The 16,784-nt window shown below is 37.7% G+C and overlaps 1 protein-coding gene across 2 annotated transcripts in view; it reads right to left on the bottom strand.

The window, feature by feature from the left end:
- Positions 1 to 319: 319 nt before the first annotated feature.
- Positions 320 to 16,784, bottom strand: part of DOCK1 (dedicator of cytokinesis 1) — a 558,093-nt gene continuing 541,628 nt past the window's right edge. For both annotated transcript variants that reach the window (XM_065408426.1, XM_065408427.1), the window contains 2 exons: positions 11,815 to 11,960; positions 320 to 415 (listed from right to left, as the gene is read on the bottom strand). In XM_065408426.1, coding sequence (XP_065264498.1) covers positions 320 to 415; positions 11,815 to 11,960 — 242 coding nt within the window. The remainder of the gene's footprint in view (positions 416 to 11,814; positions 11,961 to 16,784) is intronic.

Genomic DNA, 16,784 nt, shown 5'->3' with positions numbered 1-16,784 from the left:
AGTATCCATTTCTATTTTCTGTTAAGTAGTTTGGTATGACAAAGCAAAATAGTGTATTATCAGTTGACAAATGCCCCCTTGCTTTGAAAATAGGTCACAAGCTCCTCCCAAGCAATGGGTCACCTTATCCTGTGACAGCTTTATTCCAGTGGCTGGAAAACTGATTTACTGTTACAAATGAGTTCCGTTCAGTTCAGAGTTAGAATCATTTCACTAAATGTTAGACACTACAGGCGTGAATGAGGTAACCGTTATATACCTTAAAATATTTAGGGAAATGAAATATTACAGCTTCATCTTTGGAGAAATGCTTTCTTGTTCACTGGACAATCCCAGAGTCAACAGATGTTTGCTTTCGAGTAGTCTTTGGAGGAGGCGGTGGTGGAGTTTTGCTGGGTAATGGAGGTGGCAGGTGCTGGAAAAAATGAATTTTGAATAGACCATGTTACTGATGAACTGATTTTGATGAACTGGTTGTCCATGTATGATTTCATATACTGCTGTGAATCTTTATCTGCTTTATTCCTGAAAACTTCCTCTCAAACTTTGCCATTATGAATTCAGTTTTGCTTCTAGCTTTTCACTTACAACCTAATTTTTACTGCTGACAATAACAAGTCTCTCAAGAGTTATTGATTAACTATCTCAATATTTCAGAAAAAGTCTACTGAAAGAACTTGTCAAATTTTATATCCCTATACTTTATATCATATTGATTATCAGCCTGTACTAATTGCTGTCGCCCCTAAACACTACATGGTTTAAAAAGTACATTGAATTACAGCTCTACTTCTTGTCTTTTTTCTTTTCATATTTTATATTTTTAGAAAAAGCACCACGCTAAAAAAGAAAAAGGAATAGATTAAACAGATTATAAATAGTTTTAATCTTATTACTGGATATTTGATAATCTTCAACATTATTCAAAATAACATCCTGAGTTGATGAAAAACATTACAAAAAATTATCCCTCTACATTATAGGAAATCATACAACAAGGTAACAGGGCTGTTGGTTTACTTCAGAAGCGAATGGAAGGGCAAATACAAGCAAGTATTCCAATTGATCACGGAAGTCAAATGATTTCTTTTCATAAAATTCAAGGTATATGTATGATGACAAAAATTCATATTGCTGAAAGAATACAAGGACATTGCAGGCTTGTTCATACACTGTTTTCAGGCTAGATTTCAACAGCATGTTGGCTGTGAAATCATTGCAGCTTTTCAATCACTGCATTGGAAGTTATACTGCAGTGTTACACTCACTAAGTATTGTTTTTTGGTTCATAACATCCTTCCCCTGCTGGTGAAGATAAAACCCACCTTTGCTTTTTTTTGGTTTCTCTGCAATTTCCTTTTTTGCCATTTACACTCATGTTATATGCCCCCTCCCCCTTAACCCATTCTCGTTATACTTTATTAGATTGCTATCTGACACGCTTCCAAACAAATGATTATAAAAACGTTAGCCACACACTAATACTTTAAATTACAATACACACCGTGAGTTTGCCAAGTTTCCTGATCACTGCCATGGGAACAATTCAAATGTTTGAAATAGCTTAGCCTTTTATTGCATGTACTGTACATGGAATCTTGATATTGGTGTTTCATTTCTACTTCACATGGCTCCATTTATAGATTGTTTTAGTTACTAGAATTCATTGTAAACAAGACCTTATTTTCACTAGCGTCTTGGAAGGCAATCCATAATTTCTAAATCATAGTTACACACTCATGCTATTATGAGAACATCATGGATAGACCATGTGAAATTACATTATTTGAAAAGAAGCTGAATGTTGTGATACAAAAACCTAGTGGTTCTGGATGACTCCCTGCCATTTCACATAATTCCCTCCATTCATTTCGGGCAGGGTAAACCCTAGAGCTATGCTGGATATGTTTGCTCATATTGAAACATTCAATTTACTTATTGAGAGCCAGCAGAAATGTCAGAAGTAGAGGAAAAGTACTTTTAAGGTAATTTAAGGTTCATTTCATGGCTACATTTTAAGACAGGAGCAAACAGAGTTAAACACAGGGCTTGAAGTATTTACCAGCCCTCTATTAGCCATAGGCAGATACAAAAGATGAGGGAGGGTATTGGATTCCTACTGAAGCACTATTCTTGGATCCTAACTCAAGAGAAATGTCTTTCATATCAGTCTCTGCCTGGTAGGTGTCAAATTTGAAGCCTCATCTCCTCTTTATGGCTGCTGGAGGAGAGAAGCTCTCTCTCTCTCTCAGCTATTCAGTGGTGATTGTGATGACGAAGTCTTTGTTGCTATAGTCCTGCCCGTGCCTCCTGGCTGCAGCAAAAGGAGGTAGATGGGATTTCTCCCCTACACCTACTCTCATATGAAAAGCAAATACTGACTCTTGCAGGGAGGGGGCCTTTGCTACGCTCCTCTTCCATAACCTCTATCTTTGGGTCCTCATCCAACCATCTGCAGAGTGAATATGACAAGTTTCGTGTCAGTTTTGCTGACTTTTACAGAGTTCTGATAGCAACTGGGAAAGTGATCATAACTGGTAATTTTAATCTGCTGCTGGATCGGAAAGCTATGAACAGCAGCAAAGACAGTTGGGTTGTGTCTACAGACGAGGGAAGATAACACTGCATGAGTTCCTATTTGTAAAGTTATATTTGCAGTCATAAAGGAAAGAAATCTCAGATTTTTTCTTACAGAGACTGATAGTTTAGGCTCCACACTTACCATATGAAGGTGCCTACTCAATAGTAATGAATCTATTTTTCCAAGACCTGATTAAGCATATCCCATAATGAGGAATTTCACATCCACAGTCCAGTTAAATTTACAATATTTCTTTCCAGGGAATAGTCAGATTACCAAGGAAAGCTTTTATCCTATAAACAGCATTGCTGCATTAGTTACATGATTAATGAAAATAATGCTCGGAGCAACATTCATTTTCAGTGTTTGTCTAACAAACGATGTACAATTTGCTCCTGATTTACACTGAAATACAGTTCTCAGTGACCTCTGTATCAGAAGATCAAGTCAACATACTAGTTAATATGAAAAATAGGTAAAATTAGAATTTCTTTTTGGTTAAAAGTGAAACTTTTTTAAAAAATTGGGATTTCTTTTATGTTGTGCTAGTAACTTTCAGTTTCCAGGTCTGATGGTCTGAAGCTTTAAGTTTATTTATTCCTATCAGGCCAAAATTTTTGAACGTAGGTGTCTAAAGTTAGGCTCCTGAAGCCATATTTATGCACTTGAATAAAAGTGGCTTGATTATTAGAAGGACTTAGCATTCTCAAATTCCACTGGGATCTGCAGATCTCAGCACTTTTGAAAAACAGGGCAGTTCTATTGAAGTACTTACATATGGATTTACGAACCTGACGTTAGGGATCCAGTTTTGAAAAATTTGGCCACATTAATCTACAGATATAAAGGGAACACTTAGTGGCCCAGACCATCAGACACAGAAACTGCAGATCACTAGTAAAACATTTTAAAAAATCCCAAATCAAAAGATTTTAGTTTCCTACTAACAAAATAAACTGCATATCCCTTCTGAAAAACTTTATGGAACATCACAAAAAAGTGACTTAATATTCCTTAGTATATTTTCCTCACAGGCATTTTAACTTCATATTTGTCATTAAGCAAAAGTACTTTAACTTTATTGATCACATAACTTACAAAGAGCCATTTTGAATTAAATTAACTTTAAACTAGCAGTAATTGGCAATTTTACAGATCAAAGTCCTTAATCAAACCAATGGGTTTTTTTGTATTATCATCACTCATAGAAATCAAATGATCAATTATCATAAAATAGAGTTGAAGACCTAATAGAGAAGAGAATATATTGAAAACACAATGAGGATGGGCTAAATATATTAGCCATAAACAACATGCATATTATGTGAAAGTGCTCACATTCTGCAAGTAAATTAGCCAGAAAAGAAATAACAGAGATAGGTGGATAATTAATATAATTGAATTTACAAATTCCATTATAATGTGGGCTAAATTTAGCACTCATTCATTTACATAAGCTACCACTGAATATATTAGTAGAACATTTAATGATGCCAAGGCAGCATTATTGAGAAATCAGCCAGACAAAACTTGACAGCCAATGAGAATTGGTACAAAACCAAATTTGGTCACCTAAGAGCTTACCAGTCTTTTCTTTTAGTCATCTATAGTATGAATGATGGCATTCATACTCAATATGAAATTGTGAAAATGATCATTACACTCACAAAACTGATATCACCAGTACTCAAAACAATTCCACATTTCTGAAATACAAGATCAAATTTCCCTTGCATTTACATTTAATTAAAGGTGCTCTGTAGAGTTCATGTTTATGTTTCAGTGGTAATAGTGAATCCTTCAATTCTTGGAGATTGCTTTTCTTTCTGAGATAAAGATAGAGTCTGCCAGTGCACATTAGAACCTATTTTCGGCAGATTCCCTGACTCACGTGTACCTCAGGAGAAATGGGAACCTTATAAAAAGGCACATCTGGAAAATACAAGCATTTTGTCCTTTCCATTTCAAATATTAAATTGCTCCCATTTGTTTGGTTTTCCCCTGTACAAAAAGAAGTAATCAAATTTAAAAATCTCTCCTTTCTCCTCACTCTCTTGTAGAAATAGAGCACAAACGTTGTACACACAGAAAATAAGAATTAAAAAAGACAAAAAAAATTATTTCTTAATCTACAGAAAAGAAGAATATGATAAGAGAAGGGTTTTTGTCGCTCAGAAAGCAGTATAAAACACACAAACTGAATTCTACAATGAAACCTTGTGGCACTGTATAAGAGATGAGTTCCTATATTCTTATTTTATTGGAGTTGAACAACAAGATATATGGTTAGCTTCCAAGAAGTAAGGAATACTTCACTTTTCAGAATTAACTGATTTCACTTAATAAACCATAAATTGTGGGAGGTTTAGGTTGGATATTAGCAAAACTTTTTCACTAGGAGGGTGGTGAAGCACTGGAATGGGTTACCTAGGGTTACCTCCTTCCTTAGGGGTTTTTAAGGTGAGGCTTGACAAAGCCCTAGCTGGGATGATTTAGTTGGGGATTGGTCCTGCTTTGAGCAGGGGGTTGGACTAGATAACCTCCTGAGGTCCCTTCCAACCCTGATAGTCTATGATTCTATGAGTGAATGAAAAGTAATCAGGACATAAGCTATATAGTGTTGTGCAACAATTTTCCAGCACTGTTGTCTAAAATTCATTCTCTTCTTTTACTATTATTTTTACAGTGGCACTGAGTCACACAATCTATAAACAGCAGCATGTTTGTTATTCATCTATAGAAACAAATGACGCATGACAAAAATTCGTCAGGATATAATACCCCCATAATTAAAATGTGACAGTGTGCCAAATCTTCAGCTGGTATAAGTCTGTATAGCTCCACTGATTTCAATTGAGCTACACCAATTTACACTAGTTGAATATTTGGCCCAATATCTGTAACCCTGTTACGTTTAAAATACTATACTGTACAGTGCTGATTTGGCCAGTGACGGTAGTGCTCATGGCCAATGATGGTAGTCATTAAGAAGAGTATCTTGTCTCAACTAGGTAAAAACACACACAAAATGGTTATTTACCTATACAGTTATTGTTGTTCTTTGAGATGCATCATACACATATACAGTTTACTGCAGGTGTACGTGCACCCAATCATGCACTCAAGTGGGAGACTTTTGCCTGCACATGCCTTCACTATCCTCATGCGATGAGCCAAGAGTATAAAGGGGCATGATTGCTGCTTTCCTCTCCATTCCTTCGTACCGCCAGAAGCTAATACTCGAAATAGTGGGGAAAGTGGGAGGGTCATAGAATATGCATAACACATCTTGAAGAACAGTTACTGTATAGGTGATTGGGTTTGTTTTTTTTCCCTTTGAGTGATTGTGCACATATACATTCCGCTGCAGGTGACTCAACAGCAGTTTCCTAATAGGTGGTGGAACTTTGATTTGGAGACTGCAACACTGACTTGATGAAGTTGGCATCATTTTGGGAAACTTGAGTGATAGCGTAGTGTCTGGAAAAGGCATGTATAGATGTCCATGTTGTTGTTTTGGAAATGTCCAATACAGGAATGTTGCTCAAAAAAGCTGGTGAAGAGGAGTGAGCCCTAATAGAGTGAGCCATTATCTTTGGTGGAGGAGAGACCTTAGCAAGATTATAGCAAAGCTTGAGGAAGACTCAAATCCAATGTGAAATATGCTGGGCTGTAACCGGTTGTCATTTGATCCTTTCAGCATAGATTACAAAGAGCCTAAGAGAGGATCTGTGTGTTCCAGGTAAAATGCCAAAGCCCTGCAAACATCCAAGATTTGAGGTTTTTCTTCAGCCTTGGAAGAGAATACTGGGAGGGCAAATTGTCTCATTCAGGTGCAATGCTGATACCACCTTAGGGCATGGCCTAAAACAGACCTTGTTTTTGTGAAAAAGTTAGCTGATCCTCCTGCACAAGGTGCCTGAAGCTCTGAGAATCTCCTCACAGGGATAATCGCTACTAAGAATTCTGTTTTCATTGACAACAGCAACAGAGATGGTGTCATCAAAGGTTTAAAAGGGAGGACAGTACTATCGATCAAGCAGGACAATACTAAATTCAGGTCCCATGAAAGTACTAGGTTGGACACAGGAAGGCACATGTTAATAAGTCCCTTTAAAAATCTGGAAACCAAGGAACGCAAAAAGCTAGAAAACCCATCCAATGAAGGGTGTATGGCAGAGAGGATGCAAGGTGGACACTCACTGACCTGGAAGAGAGACCAGAGGATTTCATATGCAGTAGGTAGTAAAGTAGATGTCTAATCTCTGTACAATCTGGAGATCAATGGTGAGATTCCACCCAGACCGAAAACCTTTTCCATTTCATTGCATATGTGGCTCTAGAGGAATCCTTTCTGCTTTTCACCAAAATGGTCTGGATATCTCTGGAGCAGTGTCTCTTCATTACTCAAACAGGAATGTGAGGTTTATGGGTGTGACGTGGAGAGACTGTGAGTTGGAATGTAGAGACATGACTTGGTCTTGAGACAGGAAAACCTCAACCAAGGGTAAAACAACAAGTGGCCAAACGGAGAGTTGATTTAGGTCCATGAACCTATACTGTCTTGGCCAGGCAGGCACTACAAAGATTAAGCTTGTCTTGTCATTCACCCTCAGAATGGAAGTGACTGGAGGGAATGCATACAGCAGATTTCTCCATCATGAGAGGAGAAAAGCATCCGTCATGGAACCCAGGCTGTGACCTGCACTGGAGCAGAATCTCTTGCATTGGCTGTTCAGATTGGTTGCAAAAAAGGTCTATTACCAGGTATCCCCAAATTTGGAAGATCTGGTGCAGAATGTTTCTTCTTATTGACTACTCAGATGGTCTATGAAGTTCCTGCTGAGGGAATCCACATTAGCGTTCCTCACTCCTGGAAGGTAAAAGGCTTTTAGTAAGATATTGTTCTTTATACAAAAGCTCAACAAATGGATCACTTCCTGGCACAGCTGATATGACCTTACACCTCCCTGTTTGTTCAGCTAAAACATAGCTATGGTATTGTCTGTGAAAACTTGAACCGCTCGATCCCTGATGGTCGATCTCAGGCCCAATGAATAGCTCAAAGCTCTAGCACATTTATATAGAGTGAAATCTCCTGAGGATTCCAAAGTGCTGACACCTGAAGTTGACCCAGATAAGCCCCCCAAGTCTTTGGTGGACATATCTGTTACAACAGTTATTGTTGGTTCCAGCAGAAAAGGAATCCCTTTGCGTACGTTCTCAGGATCCAACCACCAATCCAGGGACTGAAGCAGTTGTGGAAGTACGCAAATCAGCATGTCCAGAGAACATCTGCTTGGAAGATGTACTGAGTGAAGCCAGGCCTGCAGACATCTGAGGTGAAACCTGGCATGCTGTCATACATATGGACGAGGCTGGATAGGGGAAGGTGACCTCCTCCTAGATTGAGACTCTGATGCAGATCTAGATGCTCTTGGAACAGTCCAAGATGCCCAATAAGGCCCAGGAGAGTATTCTAATCTCTGTACTGCCCATGGTGGTGGGTACCATACTGGAGACTCTTTGTAAGGATACTGTTCTTTTTCCCTGGTCCAGGTGTCCCTAGAGCATGACCTGTATGGAGAGCCGAAAGACCATGGAGGAAACATAGGTCTGTCATGGTCAGAGTCTGAAGAGGAGAAGATGTAGCTCTCCTAGTGAATGGAAGAGCAGCTCCAGATGGTGTTAGTGGAGGTTTTGGTACTGCCAATACCTGGTGGGGTCCTAAAGACTGGAAGGCAGAAGGCTAGAGCTGCTGTTGAGGGTTGCATGGAAGATGCAGGAAGAACCAAGGGGACAATGAAGCAAATGACATCGATGGTGCCAATGCACTCAAGGCTAATGCAGTCAGTGCCAGACGATGTAATATAAGAGAGTCTGGCAGACAGAAACACAGAAGGTCCTTTGCTACAAGGAAAGCCTGTGCTATAGACAGCCCTGAAATTGGAGGCAAGCATTCCTTTGCCATACACAAGGTATGAGCACATGTGTGCTAGTTCTTCACTTTCCCCTAGTTCTTTTCAAAAGCCAGGTGAAACAAACAGACCTTGTAGTGTGCCCTGAAAGTCAGCTATTCTGAGCTATTTCAGGCAAGGGGTAGAAGGACATTCAAGAACTCCAGGGCTATTATGGAGACTGCTCTGCCAGCAGCCCATTCTGTTGAGAGGGATGTAGCATCAGGGCCTCTGCAGTGAATCTCAGAGAAAGAGAATCTCTCAGGTAGACTAATGCAGGACATTTAGGGCTTTACAAGTGAAAATGAACTCCTAGGATCAGATCCTCGGCTGATGTAAATTGTCATAGCTTTATTGACTTCAATGGAGACATGACAACCTACATCAACTTAGGATCTACCCCTAATACTTAACTCAACTTCCAGCTGAATCTCACCTGGTTTTCTATGGCTAAATGAGGATAGCACGCAGTAAAACCTTCTTATAATCATCATTTTCTTCACATAAGAGGAGTAAAATAATCTGCAATGCAATATACAAACATGCAAACTCTGGACTGCTTCACTATAAACAGATTTTCACTATATCCAACAGATTCCAGTCTGAATGTTACTGATGGATCAGAATCTCAAAAAGTCAAAATAAATGTTATCATCATCATTAACAAAGTTCGTTTTCGTTCTTTTATTATGCACCACTTCCTTCTTTGCCACACTCTTTGTCAAGTTTTGTATCTGCTGCTGGATTGATGGAAAACTTCTCATCAAAACTATTATCCTGTGAATAGTAAGTATTATAGCCAATATTTATAAATGTAAGTGCTCCTTTGTCTATTTTCTTTGAGTTTCCCTTTTGACTGTGAATGCTAAAGAGGCAGTTGATTTTGTATGCGAAGATGTACTCGAACCTGTGAAGATGCACAAAAGCCTAGAGGAATGCCTTGATGTAATAATAATCCTTGCAAGAGTCCTAGGATTCTTTTTCATGTTCATGTATATTATTAAGAATTTTTTGTAGCAGAACAAATCACACAATGCAAGAATGAATATTATATGGATATACTAGTTAATATTTTTAAAATGACAATGAACAAGATAACAATCAAAACATTATAGTTAGAAGATTATTGGGATAAAAAGAATTAAGTAAGGTGGTTAACAATAGATTCCAAATAATCTAAACATAAAAAAATAAAAATCTCAAGCACCATAAATGATTATTGGCAGCAGTTAGACCTAAAGTACTCAGAACGATATGGCCATTTCTTGATACATTTGTCAATGTATTCTTTTCTGTTCACTGAAGCTTTTTCATGTCTGACTTCAAGGCAACCAGTATTGTGCCAAGTACTTAATTCTAACACAGTGAGATCTTTCCCATTCTGTAATATCATTTTTAAAGCAATTGGGATAAGATTATCTACAGAACTTTTCAATGGTTTGTCCTTATTGATGCTAAGAATAGATAATTTAAAACTAATCAGTTTACTAGATAGGGAATCAAGAATGTTAGTTATTTCATTTATGAAATACCATAGCCTGTAACCATAAATTGTGGGGGTCAGTCATAAAAGTTATAAGAGCATACCTGACTCATCTTTTTCATGCCCTGCACCAATCTTCACATTTTGCTTTTGATAATCTTACTGGGGTCCAAGTACAAAGTGAAATAAATGCAATCATTGCTATAAAATTGGAAGCCTTTCTTAAATTATATGAAATATAATCCCTCCAGCTTTGTGTCAAATCTGTTTTCAAATCTGTTTTCAAATCTACTTCACAGACTTTGTCACTGTTCATTCACCCAGATAAAGAGCCAAGCACTCAATTGTTGTCTTATAAAATTGCAGGAGCTTATTATCTAAGGATTTAGAACTTATTTTTGATTAACTTTTCAGGTTGTGTTCAAATCCTGAGCTCCCTCAGAAACTGGTTGTTAGGGATCAGGACATTTTGGCAAACTAGAGTAAAAGAGAGAAAATATTCTGGAGGACTGTAAAAAATGTGTAAAACCTCACAAAGTCCCAATGAAGCACGGTATTATGATCCCCATTTTAAAAATAAGGAAACTGAAGCACAAAAGTTAAGTGAATTGTCCAAGATCACTCAGCAAGTCAGTGGCAAAATCTCAGAATAGAACCCTGATCTTCTGACTCTCAGACCTGTGCTTTAGCTATTATGCATGTTTCTTTCCTGTTTGTACTTGAATAAATTCACTAGCACTTGTCCACAGAATTGATGATCATATTAAATTACCTTTGCAGTTGAGGCACAAGACAAGGAATCAGAAAATCTGGGTTCTATTTCCAGAATTACCACAGACTTCATGCATGATCTTTGGCAAGTCACTCAGGGCCTGATTTTCAGAAGTGGAGAGTATGTACAACTCCAATTGCTCAGCCCGTCTGAAAAATCTGGCCTGTAGCATCTCTGTAAACCATATTCTTCACCTATAAAAATGGGGAAATTTCCACCTAACTTTTCTTCCAGACTCGATCAAGTTTCCGTTAGCTTTTTTTAAACAAATTATTTGAAGGATAAATTTCAGAATAATTTTGTTAATTCAGACAAATCTGTGCATATCTCTGATAAGCAAACTGAAAAATTATCATTCTTACTAAGAATTTACACAGGGGAACATTCCTGCATATGACTGTATATCTCTTTTCTAAAAAGTTACACATTTCAAAGCCCAAATGATAGCCTTCTCCAAAAGTGCTGAAGATTTTTTGAAAATCAAATTATTTTTAATAGCTGCAATATATTCTAGTGGCTTTCGAGAAATAAGAAAGCTGAAAAAGTATCTGTCCCTGCCTGAATCTGAAAAATATGTTCATGATGAAAAATGTTTCAGGGATCTGCTCCTTTCAGGGGGAACTGAGCTTGCCTATATAGGAAATGACATAGAACTAAAAAATGTAAAGCTGTCAGAAACATACTTTATTTCCTCTCCTGAAATAGAATTGTATAAAAGTATAAAAACTAATTTGCTGCTTTGACTACATCCGGTCACTTTAAGCTCCCTTGCTAACATATTTAACAGTGTTTTGCTTTATATTTAGTTTTCTCCACCAGAATGAATCTAACTTTACTTACAAGTCATTTAGAATGAGCCACCACATTCCTTCACGCCCTGATTAAGACACTGTTCTGTAGCAGTAGAAATCATTTGGATGCGTACATGTCTGCTATCAGCATTACATAGAACTTCATGTTCTTGGCCAGTATAATGTTGCAAATAAACTAGCAGAAAATCATTTGTACCTCTAAGACTTACCCTTTGATGTGCAGCGGGGGGTGTTGTAGGGCTAATCAATTCTTGATTTTCCATGAGATTTCCATAATCTGCCATGCTACCTTTGAGAGGTAGAGGAGGAGGAATGTCTGCCATTTCCAAACTAGAGATACCATTCAGCTCCAGATCTGTAAAAATTAACATTTAAGTCTCTGGATCATTTAAATCAATCTTAAGATGCAGAATGTTCCTTCAGGCATTAATGCTATGATAGAGATAGTGCCCATGCATCCATTTGCCCACTCTTCATTTCATAGACTGTATAATTATTTGCTGCTCATGGAACAATAGCTTTTAAATTAAAAAAAGAAACTGCTGGAATCATGAAAGTAAGGATCACTGTGTCAGGGTAGGTCAACTTTTAAGTGTACAGTCTGTATCAACACTGACAAGGTCTCTCACTGTTTAATAAAAAAGGAAATTGTACAACATTGTCACTTGTCTCAGATTTCACTCGCTGATATTCACAGATCATTTAAAATAAATAAAATTGTCTTAGCTGTAACCTCTGTGTCTATGCGCTGTACAGTATTGAAAATGTGATGTGAGTAATTTTCCAAGGTATACACAGAATATAACAGAGCAGAGCTTTATTTACTTTTCTACTTTCAGAAATTTAGACTTTTAAAAATTAAATGCACTAAAGAAATCCATAATTAACCACAAATCTCTATTGAAAACTTTCAAAATCTAGAGCACCATAAGAATGGCCATACTGGGTCAGACCAAATGTCCATCTAGCCCAGTATCCTATATTAGTCATTGGTTGTTTAAATAACTAACGTTATAAACCAAGAGAATGTACAACAGATTTTTTTTTTATTTACTCACAGAAGGTAGGGAACAATCATTAACAGGGCGAAATTTAGTCCAGTGAAGAAGATCAGAACTAGGCCTATGCACCACTTAACTTCTAATTAAGACTTGTTTTGAAGGCCTAAGTGGTGTATAGGTCTTGTGCTGGTCCTCCGCACAGGGGTAAATTTCACCCACAGGAACATATTCAGCCATTCTTCCACAGGCAAATCTTCCACTGGTTTAAGCAAGAGCTCTGCCAGAGGAATGAGCACTGATAAGGCCCTTCTTATAATACATCATTTTGTTTATAAATTGGGGAAACCGTTGTCACTTAGAGGCGGATTTTTTTTTTAGTAGATGGAGGATTTGTTAACACTGATTCTTTTTTAATGCAGAGTATTTGGCAATATCTTATATTGTGTGTCTTTTCTGGTTTTCCCAAATGGCCTACCTTACTATTTTCTTCACTAGTACAACTTTAGCTTCAAGACAGTTGAATTGATTTATCACTGAAATCTCTTTGTCATTTCATCTCTATTTAGTCCATTCAGACTACATCAGCTACATCAATCACTTTCAAATTCTTCCAATGGCCTCCTCAACTTGAAACTTGTCATTTCCTTCAAGGACCTGAGCAATTCTATGGCTGCCTGCTTCACTGTTCTCATTTCTGTCTACTTCCTCCCCAATGAATCCTGCCTCACTTCTCCCATTGTTTCCTTTTCTCTGGTTCTCATCCTTCCTTTCATTCTGTTCCCTACACTTGGAACTCCCTCCCAGATCCAAAAGTAGCAGGCACCCCACCACCTCTTCTTACAAACCGCTCAAAACCAACTTATTCTTAAACACATCAGCAGAATATAGCATTACCAAAAAAAAAATAATGCTTCAAACAGGCTTCTCAGATTGCCCAGGTCTTGTGTGTCTATTTAGAGATTTAAGCTCCTGACGGGAAAGACTGTCTCTTCATGATAAAAATCAAGTTCCATAACATTCATATGCCATGTGTCTTCTTAACAACAAAATTTAATACAATACAATAGTAATAAATTAAATAAAATGATACTTCCACAGTGATTTAATGGAACATTTGGAGAACCTTGGCAGAAGTAAGATTTGTGTGTATGCAGTTTTGATAAGTGTCTGGTGTTTTTTTTTGGTTGATGTTCTTCCATATTTAACTTAAACTAGCTACATGCACATGTTTAACCCTAGGTTAACCTGTAGACTTAACCCTAACTGTAGTTTTTGAGAGGAACATTTAAATGCCTTCACATTTAATCATATCATTCCAGAGAGAGTTGAAGAGTATTTCATTATGTCTAAATAAACATCTTAAAGTAGGAGATTTATGCCTCTTTAATAGAGAAATATAAGTGTACTGAAGACTTCCCCTAGGTATATTAAATGATAGTATAGTACATATTAAATATTAAATCATTTTATGCTATTGTGGATAAACCACTAAAAACTACCAAGAAGATAAAAGGTCAAAATTTTGATGTCAGTTAGAATGGTGAAATTCCAGTGACTATAACAGAACTCAACCATTTGCAGAATTTTACTTGTAAAATGTAAATGTACACAACTGTAATCCCTGAGTTAGGGAGACAAAACTAACATATTCATACAATTTAAGTTTAAGAAACACTTTGCTTAATGAAGCACACACATATTTTTACTTAGATTAACATAAAAATAGCCTGGTTTATAATTTCAGTGCTGTCATAGAAGAGCTAATTCTTTAAGGTGAGGAAAATGATCACATTTTCTATTTAATACCAAATTTACTTTGATTAGAAAATTAAACTTTTGAGTAAACAGAGCACAAATGTAGCCCTCAGTAAAATAGATGCCTTTGATGTTTACATTATTTTGAGTAGCTATAATTGTATTTCAAACTCTTAATTCATTTGATTTTAATTTCTGGTCAAAGGAAATTATACAGGAATTTCTGGTAAAGCATTTTAGTGTATTTGCTAAGAGTATGAGAAGACCTGGCTCTCTATTTCTTTAGGGCCAAATCTATTTGTCCAGGCTCAGCCTGTGAATCTCAGATAGGCACTGGGGAGATCCATGGAAGAGGTAGAAAAGGAATCATTTCCTCAGACAAAGGAGCAGCAGAGGAGATGACCTGTGGAGACACTACTTCATTTTAATAGATGGACTAGCCTTGACAATTCCTAGTGGCCCCCAACCATGGCTGGAACTGCATAATAGTAGATTTTATTCCAGCCACATCCATGCTCCTCTTCCAAATAACTCTGTCCCCCTGTAGTACCTGAGTTACCACTGTGTAGGGGGTATGCACTTCTTACCTGGCCTCCCCAAAGCCTGGATCCCCCAGTTCCATTGCACACTTACAGAGAAGGAGCAGGATACGTCCCAAAGTGAAGGACTTTGATATATGCAGTATTTGTAACACACTCTATTTTTCATTTAAAATCAAAGTTCAAATTTAGCCATGGACCAAGTCCAGCACTTCACTTAGCAGACCATTAACATACATAAAATAAGTCTCTGGCCTGAATGGGCAGTCACAAAAGTCACCTTACTGCAGCAAAAAGTTATTTAAACAAAACCACATAATTTCACTGCTATGATTTGGGGAGGAACTGTTTGCCTCAATATTGTATGTCTATTTGTGATCTCCTGAAGACAATGTACCCCCTACCAACTTCCTCTTGGAACCCAAAAGCCTGAATTCATCTTGATTTCTGAACATTTAAGTGTAAATAAGTCTAATAATTTATTTTTGCTACAACTGTGCAGGGTACTTTAACAGAGATGACAATCATCCAATGTTGTCTGTGTATCCCTTAACTTTATTTACTATATGCCATTAGGAACAATTCTCCACTGGCAGGGATCAACTAGATGACTTAAGTCTTTTTCATCTCTACCTTCTTTGATTCTGTGGAGCAGATTATCAAATTGTAGTTTTCATTCTCCGAGATAGTCAAGAAGCAAGCACTATTCTCAGTGCTCAATATAAGATTAACTCTTTTTAGCCAGCTTGCTTCACAAAAATTATCTATTATCCTGGAATTCTTCAAAAATGTTAGAGCTATAATTCTTTGAACGATTAAGGTCAAGGCTCTGTGTACTCTGTAGCAAGCTGGACCTAAATAATGGAGCAAGGTCCTAGAGTCTGCAGCACTCTGGTAGAAACATTCTCAAAACTATGTAATGACCTCCATTTTAAAAATGTATCTGAAGCTTTCATTAAATATGAAAATGAATATATAATTAGCACAGTAGCCCCTGTGAAATGTAATTCAGATTATGCTATGTTTCCAAATTTTCAGCTTTCAATATGCTAGATTGTCATTTTTGGATTTCAGAGCTGAAAAATAATGTATACCTGTCAGAATTATTGTTTCAGGCTGGAAACGCAGGAAGGCAACATTTGATTTACACTTGGTTCACCTTTTTGAGGTTATCTTTCCAACCAGGAGGTCTAGAAACAATTAAAAAACCCAAACAAACAAGCCTCCCTCTCCCCCAGATTCTATAACACACTTCTGCTACACACAGTGAATTCTGTTGATACAGTTATGTGGAATACAGACGTCTCGGATTATGGTTTATAAATTTGCTGTGTGTCAACATTCTTTCCAATAAGTTTTGCTTATTTAAAAATAAAGCACTTTGAAATATCAAAGGAAATAAATAAAGCAAACGTGAACTTGCCAGATCTGTAATTCTTGCTATCTGTAATAGAAGTTCGGCACATGCATAAAAAAGGACTTATTTTCTAAATGTTTCTTTACTAGTTTAGTGCCCAGTGAGATTTTTAGCTAAGTGTCAACAACAGGTCACTTTGCCAAGGCGATTTGTGGAAGCTGACTTTGTACACAAAATGGGAGTTCTACTCGGGGCAGCTCCAGGCACCAGTGCAGCAAGCGTGTGCCTGGGGTGGCAAGCCGCGGGGGGCGGCCTGCCGGTCGCTGTGAGGGTGACAGGCAGGCGGCTTTCAGCGGCATGCCTGCGGGAGGTCCGCCGGTCCTGCGGCTTCGGTGGCGGGGATGCCGATGGCGCGGCACCGGCGAACCTCCCGCAGGCATGCCGCCTAAAGCCACGCCGCCTAAAGCCGCCTGCCTGCCGTGCTTGGGGCGGCAAAAAACATAGAGCCGCCCCTGGTTATACTCCAT

This window comes from Emys orbicularis, chromosome 7, assembly GCF_028017835.1.
Source record: "Emys orbicularis isolate rEmyOrb1 chromosome 7, rEmyOrb1.hap1, whole genome shotgun sequence".
NCBI classification, from domain to species: domain Eukaryota; kingdom Metazoa; phylum Chordata; order Testudines; family Emydidae; genus Emys; species Emys orbicularis.
Note: the sequence above shows the minus strand (reverse complement) of the source record. Positions and strands in the feature narration are given on the sequence as shown.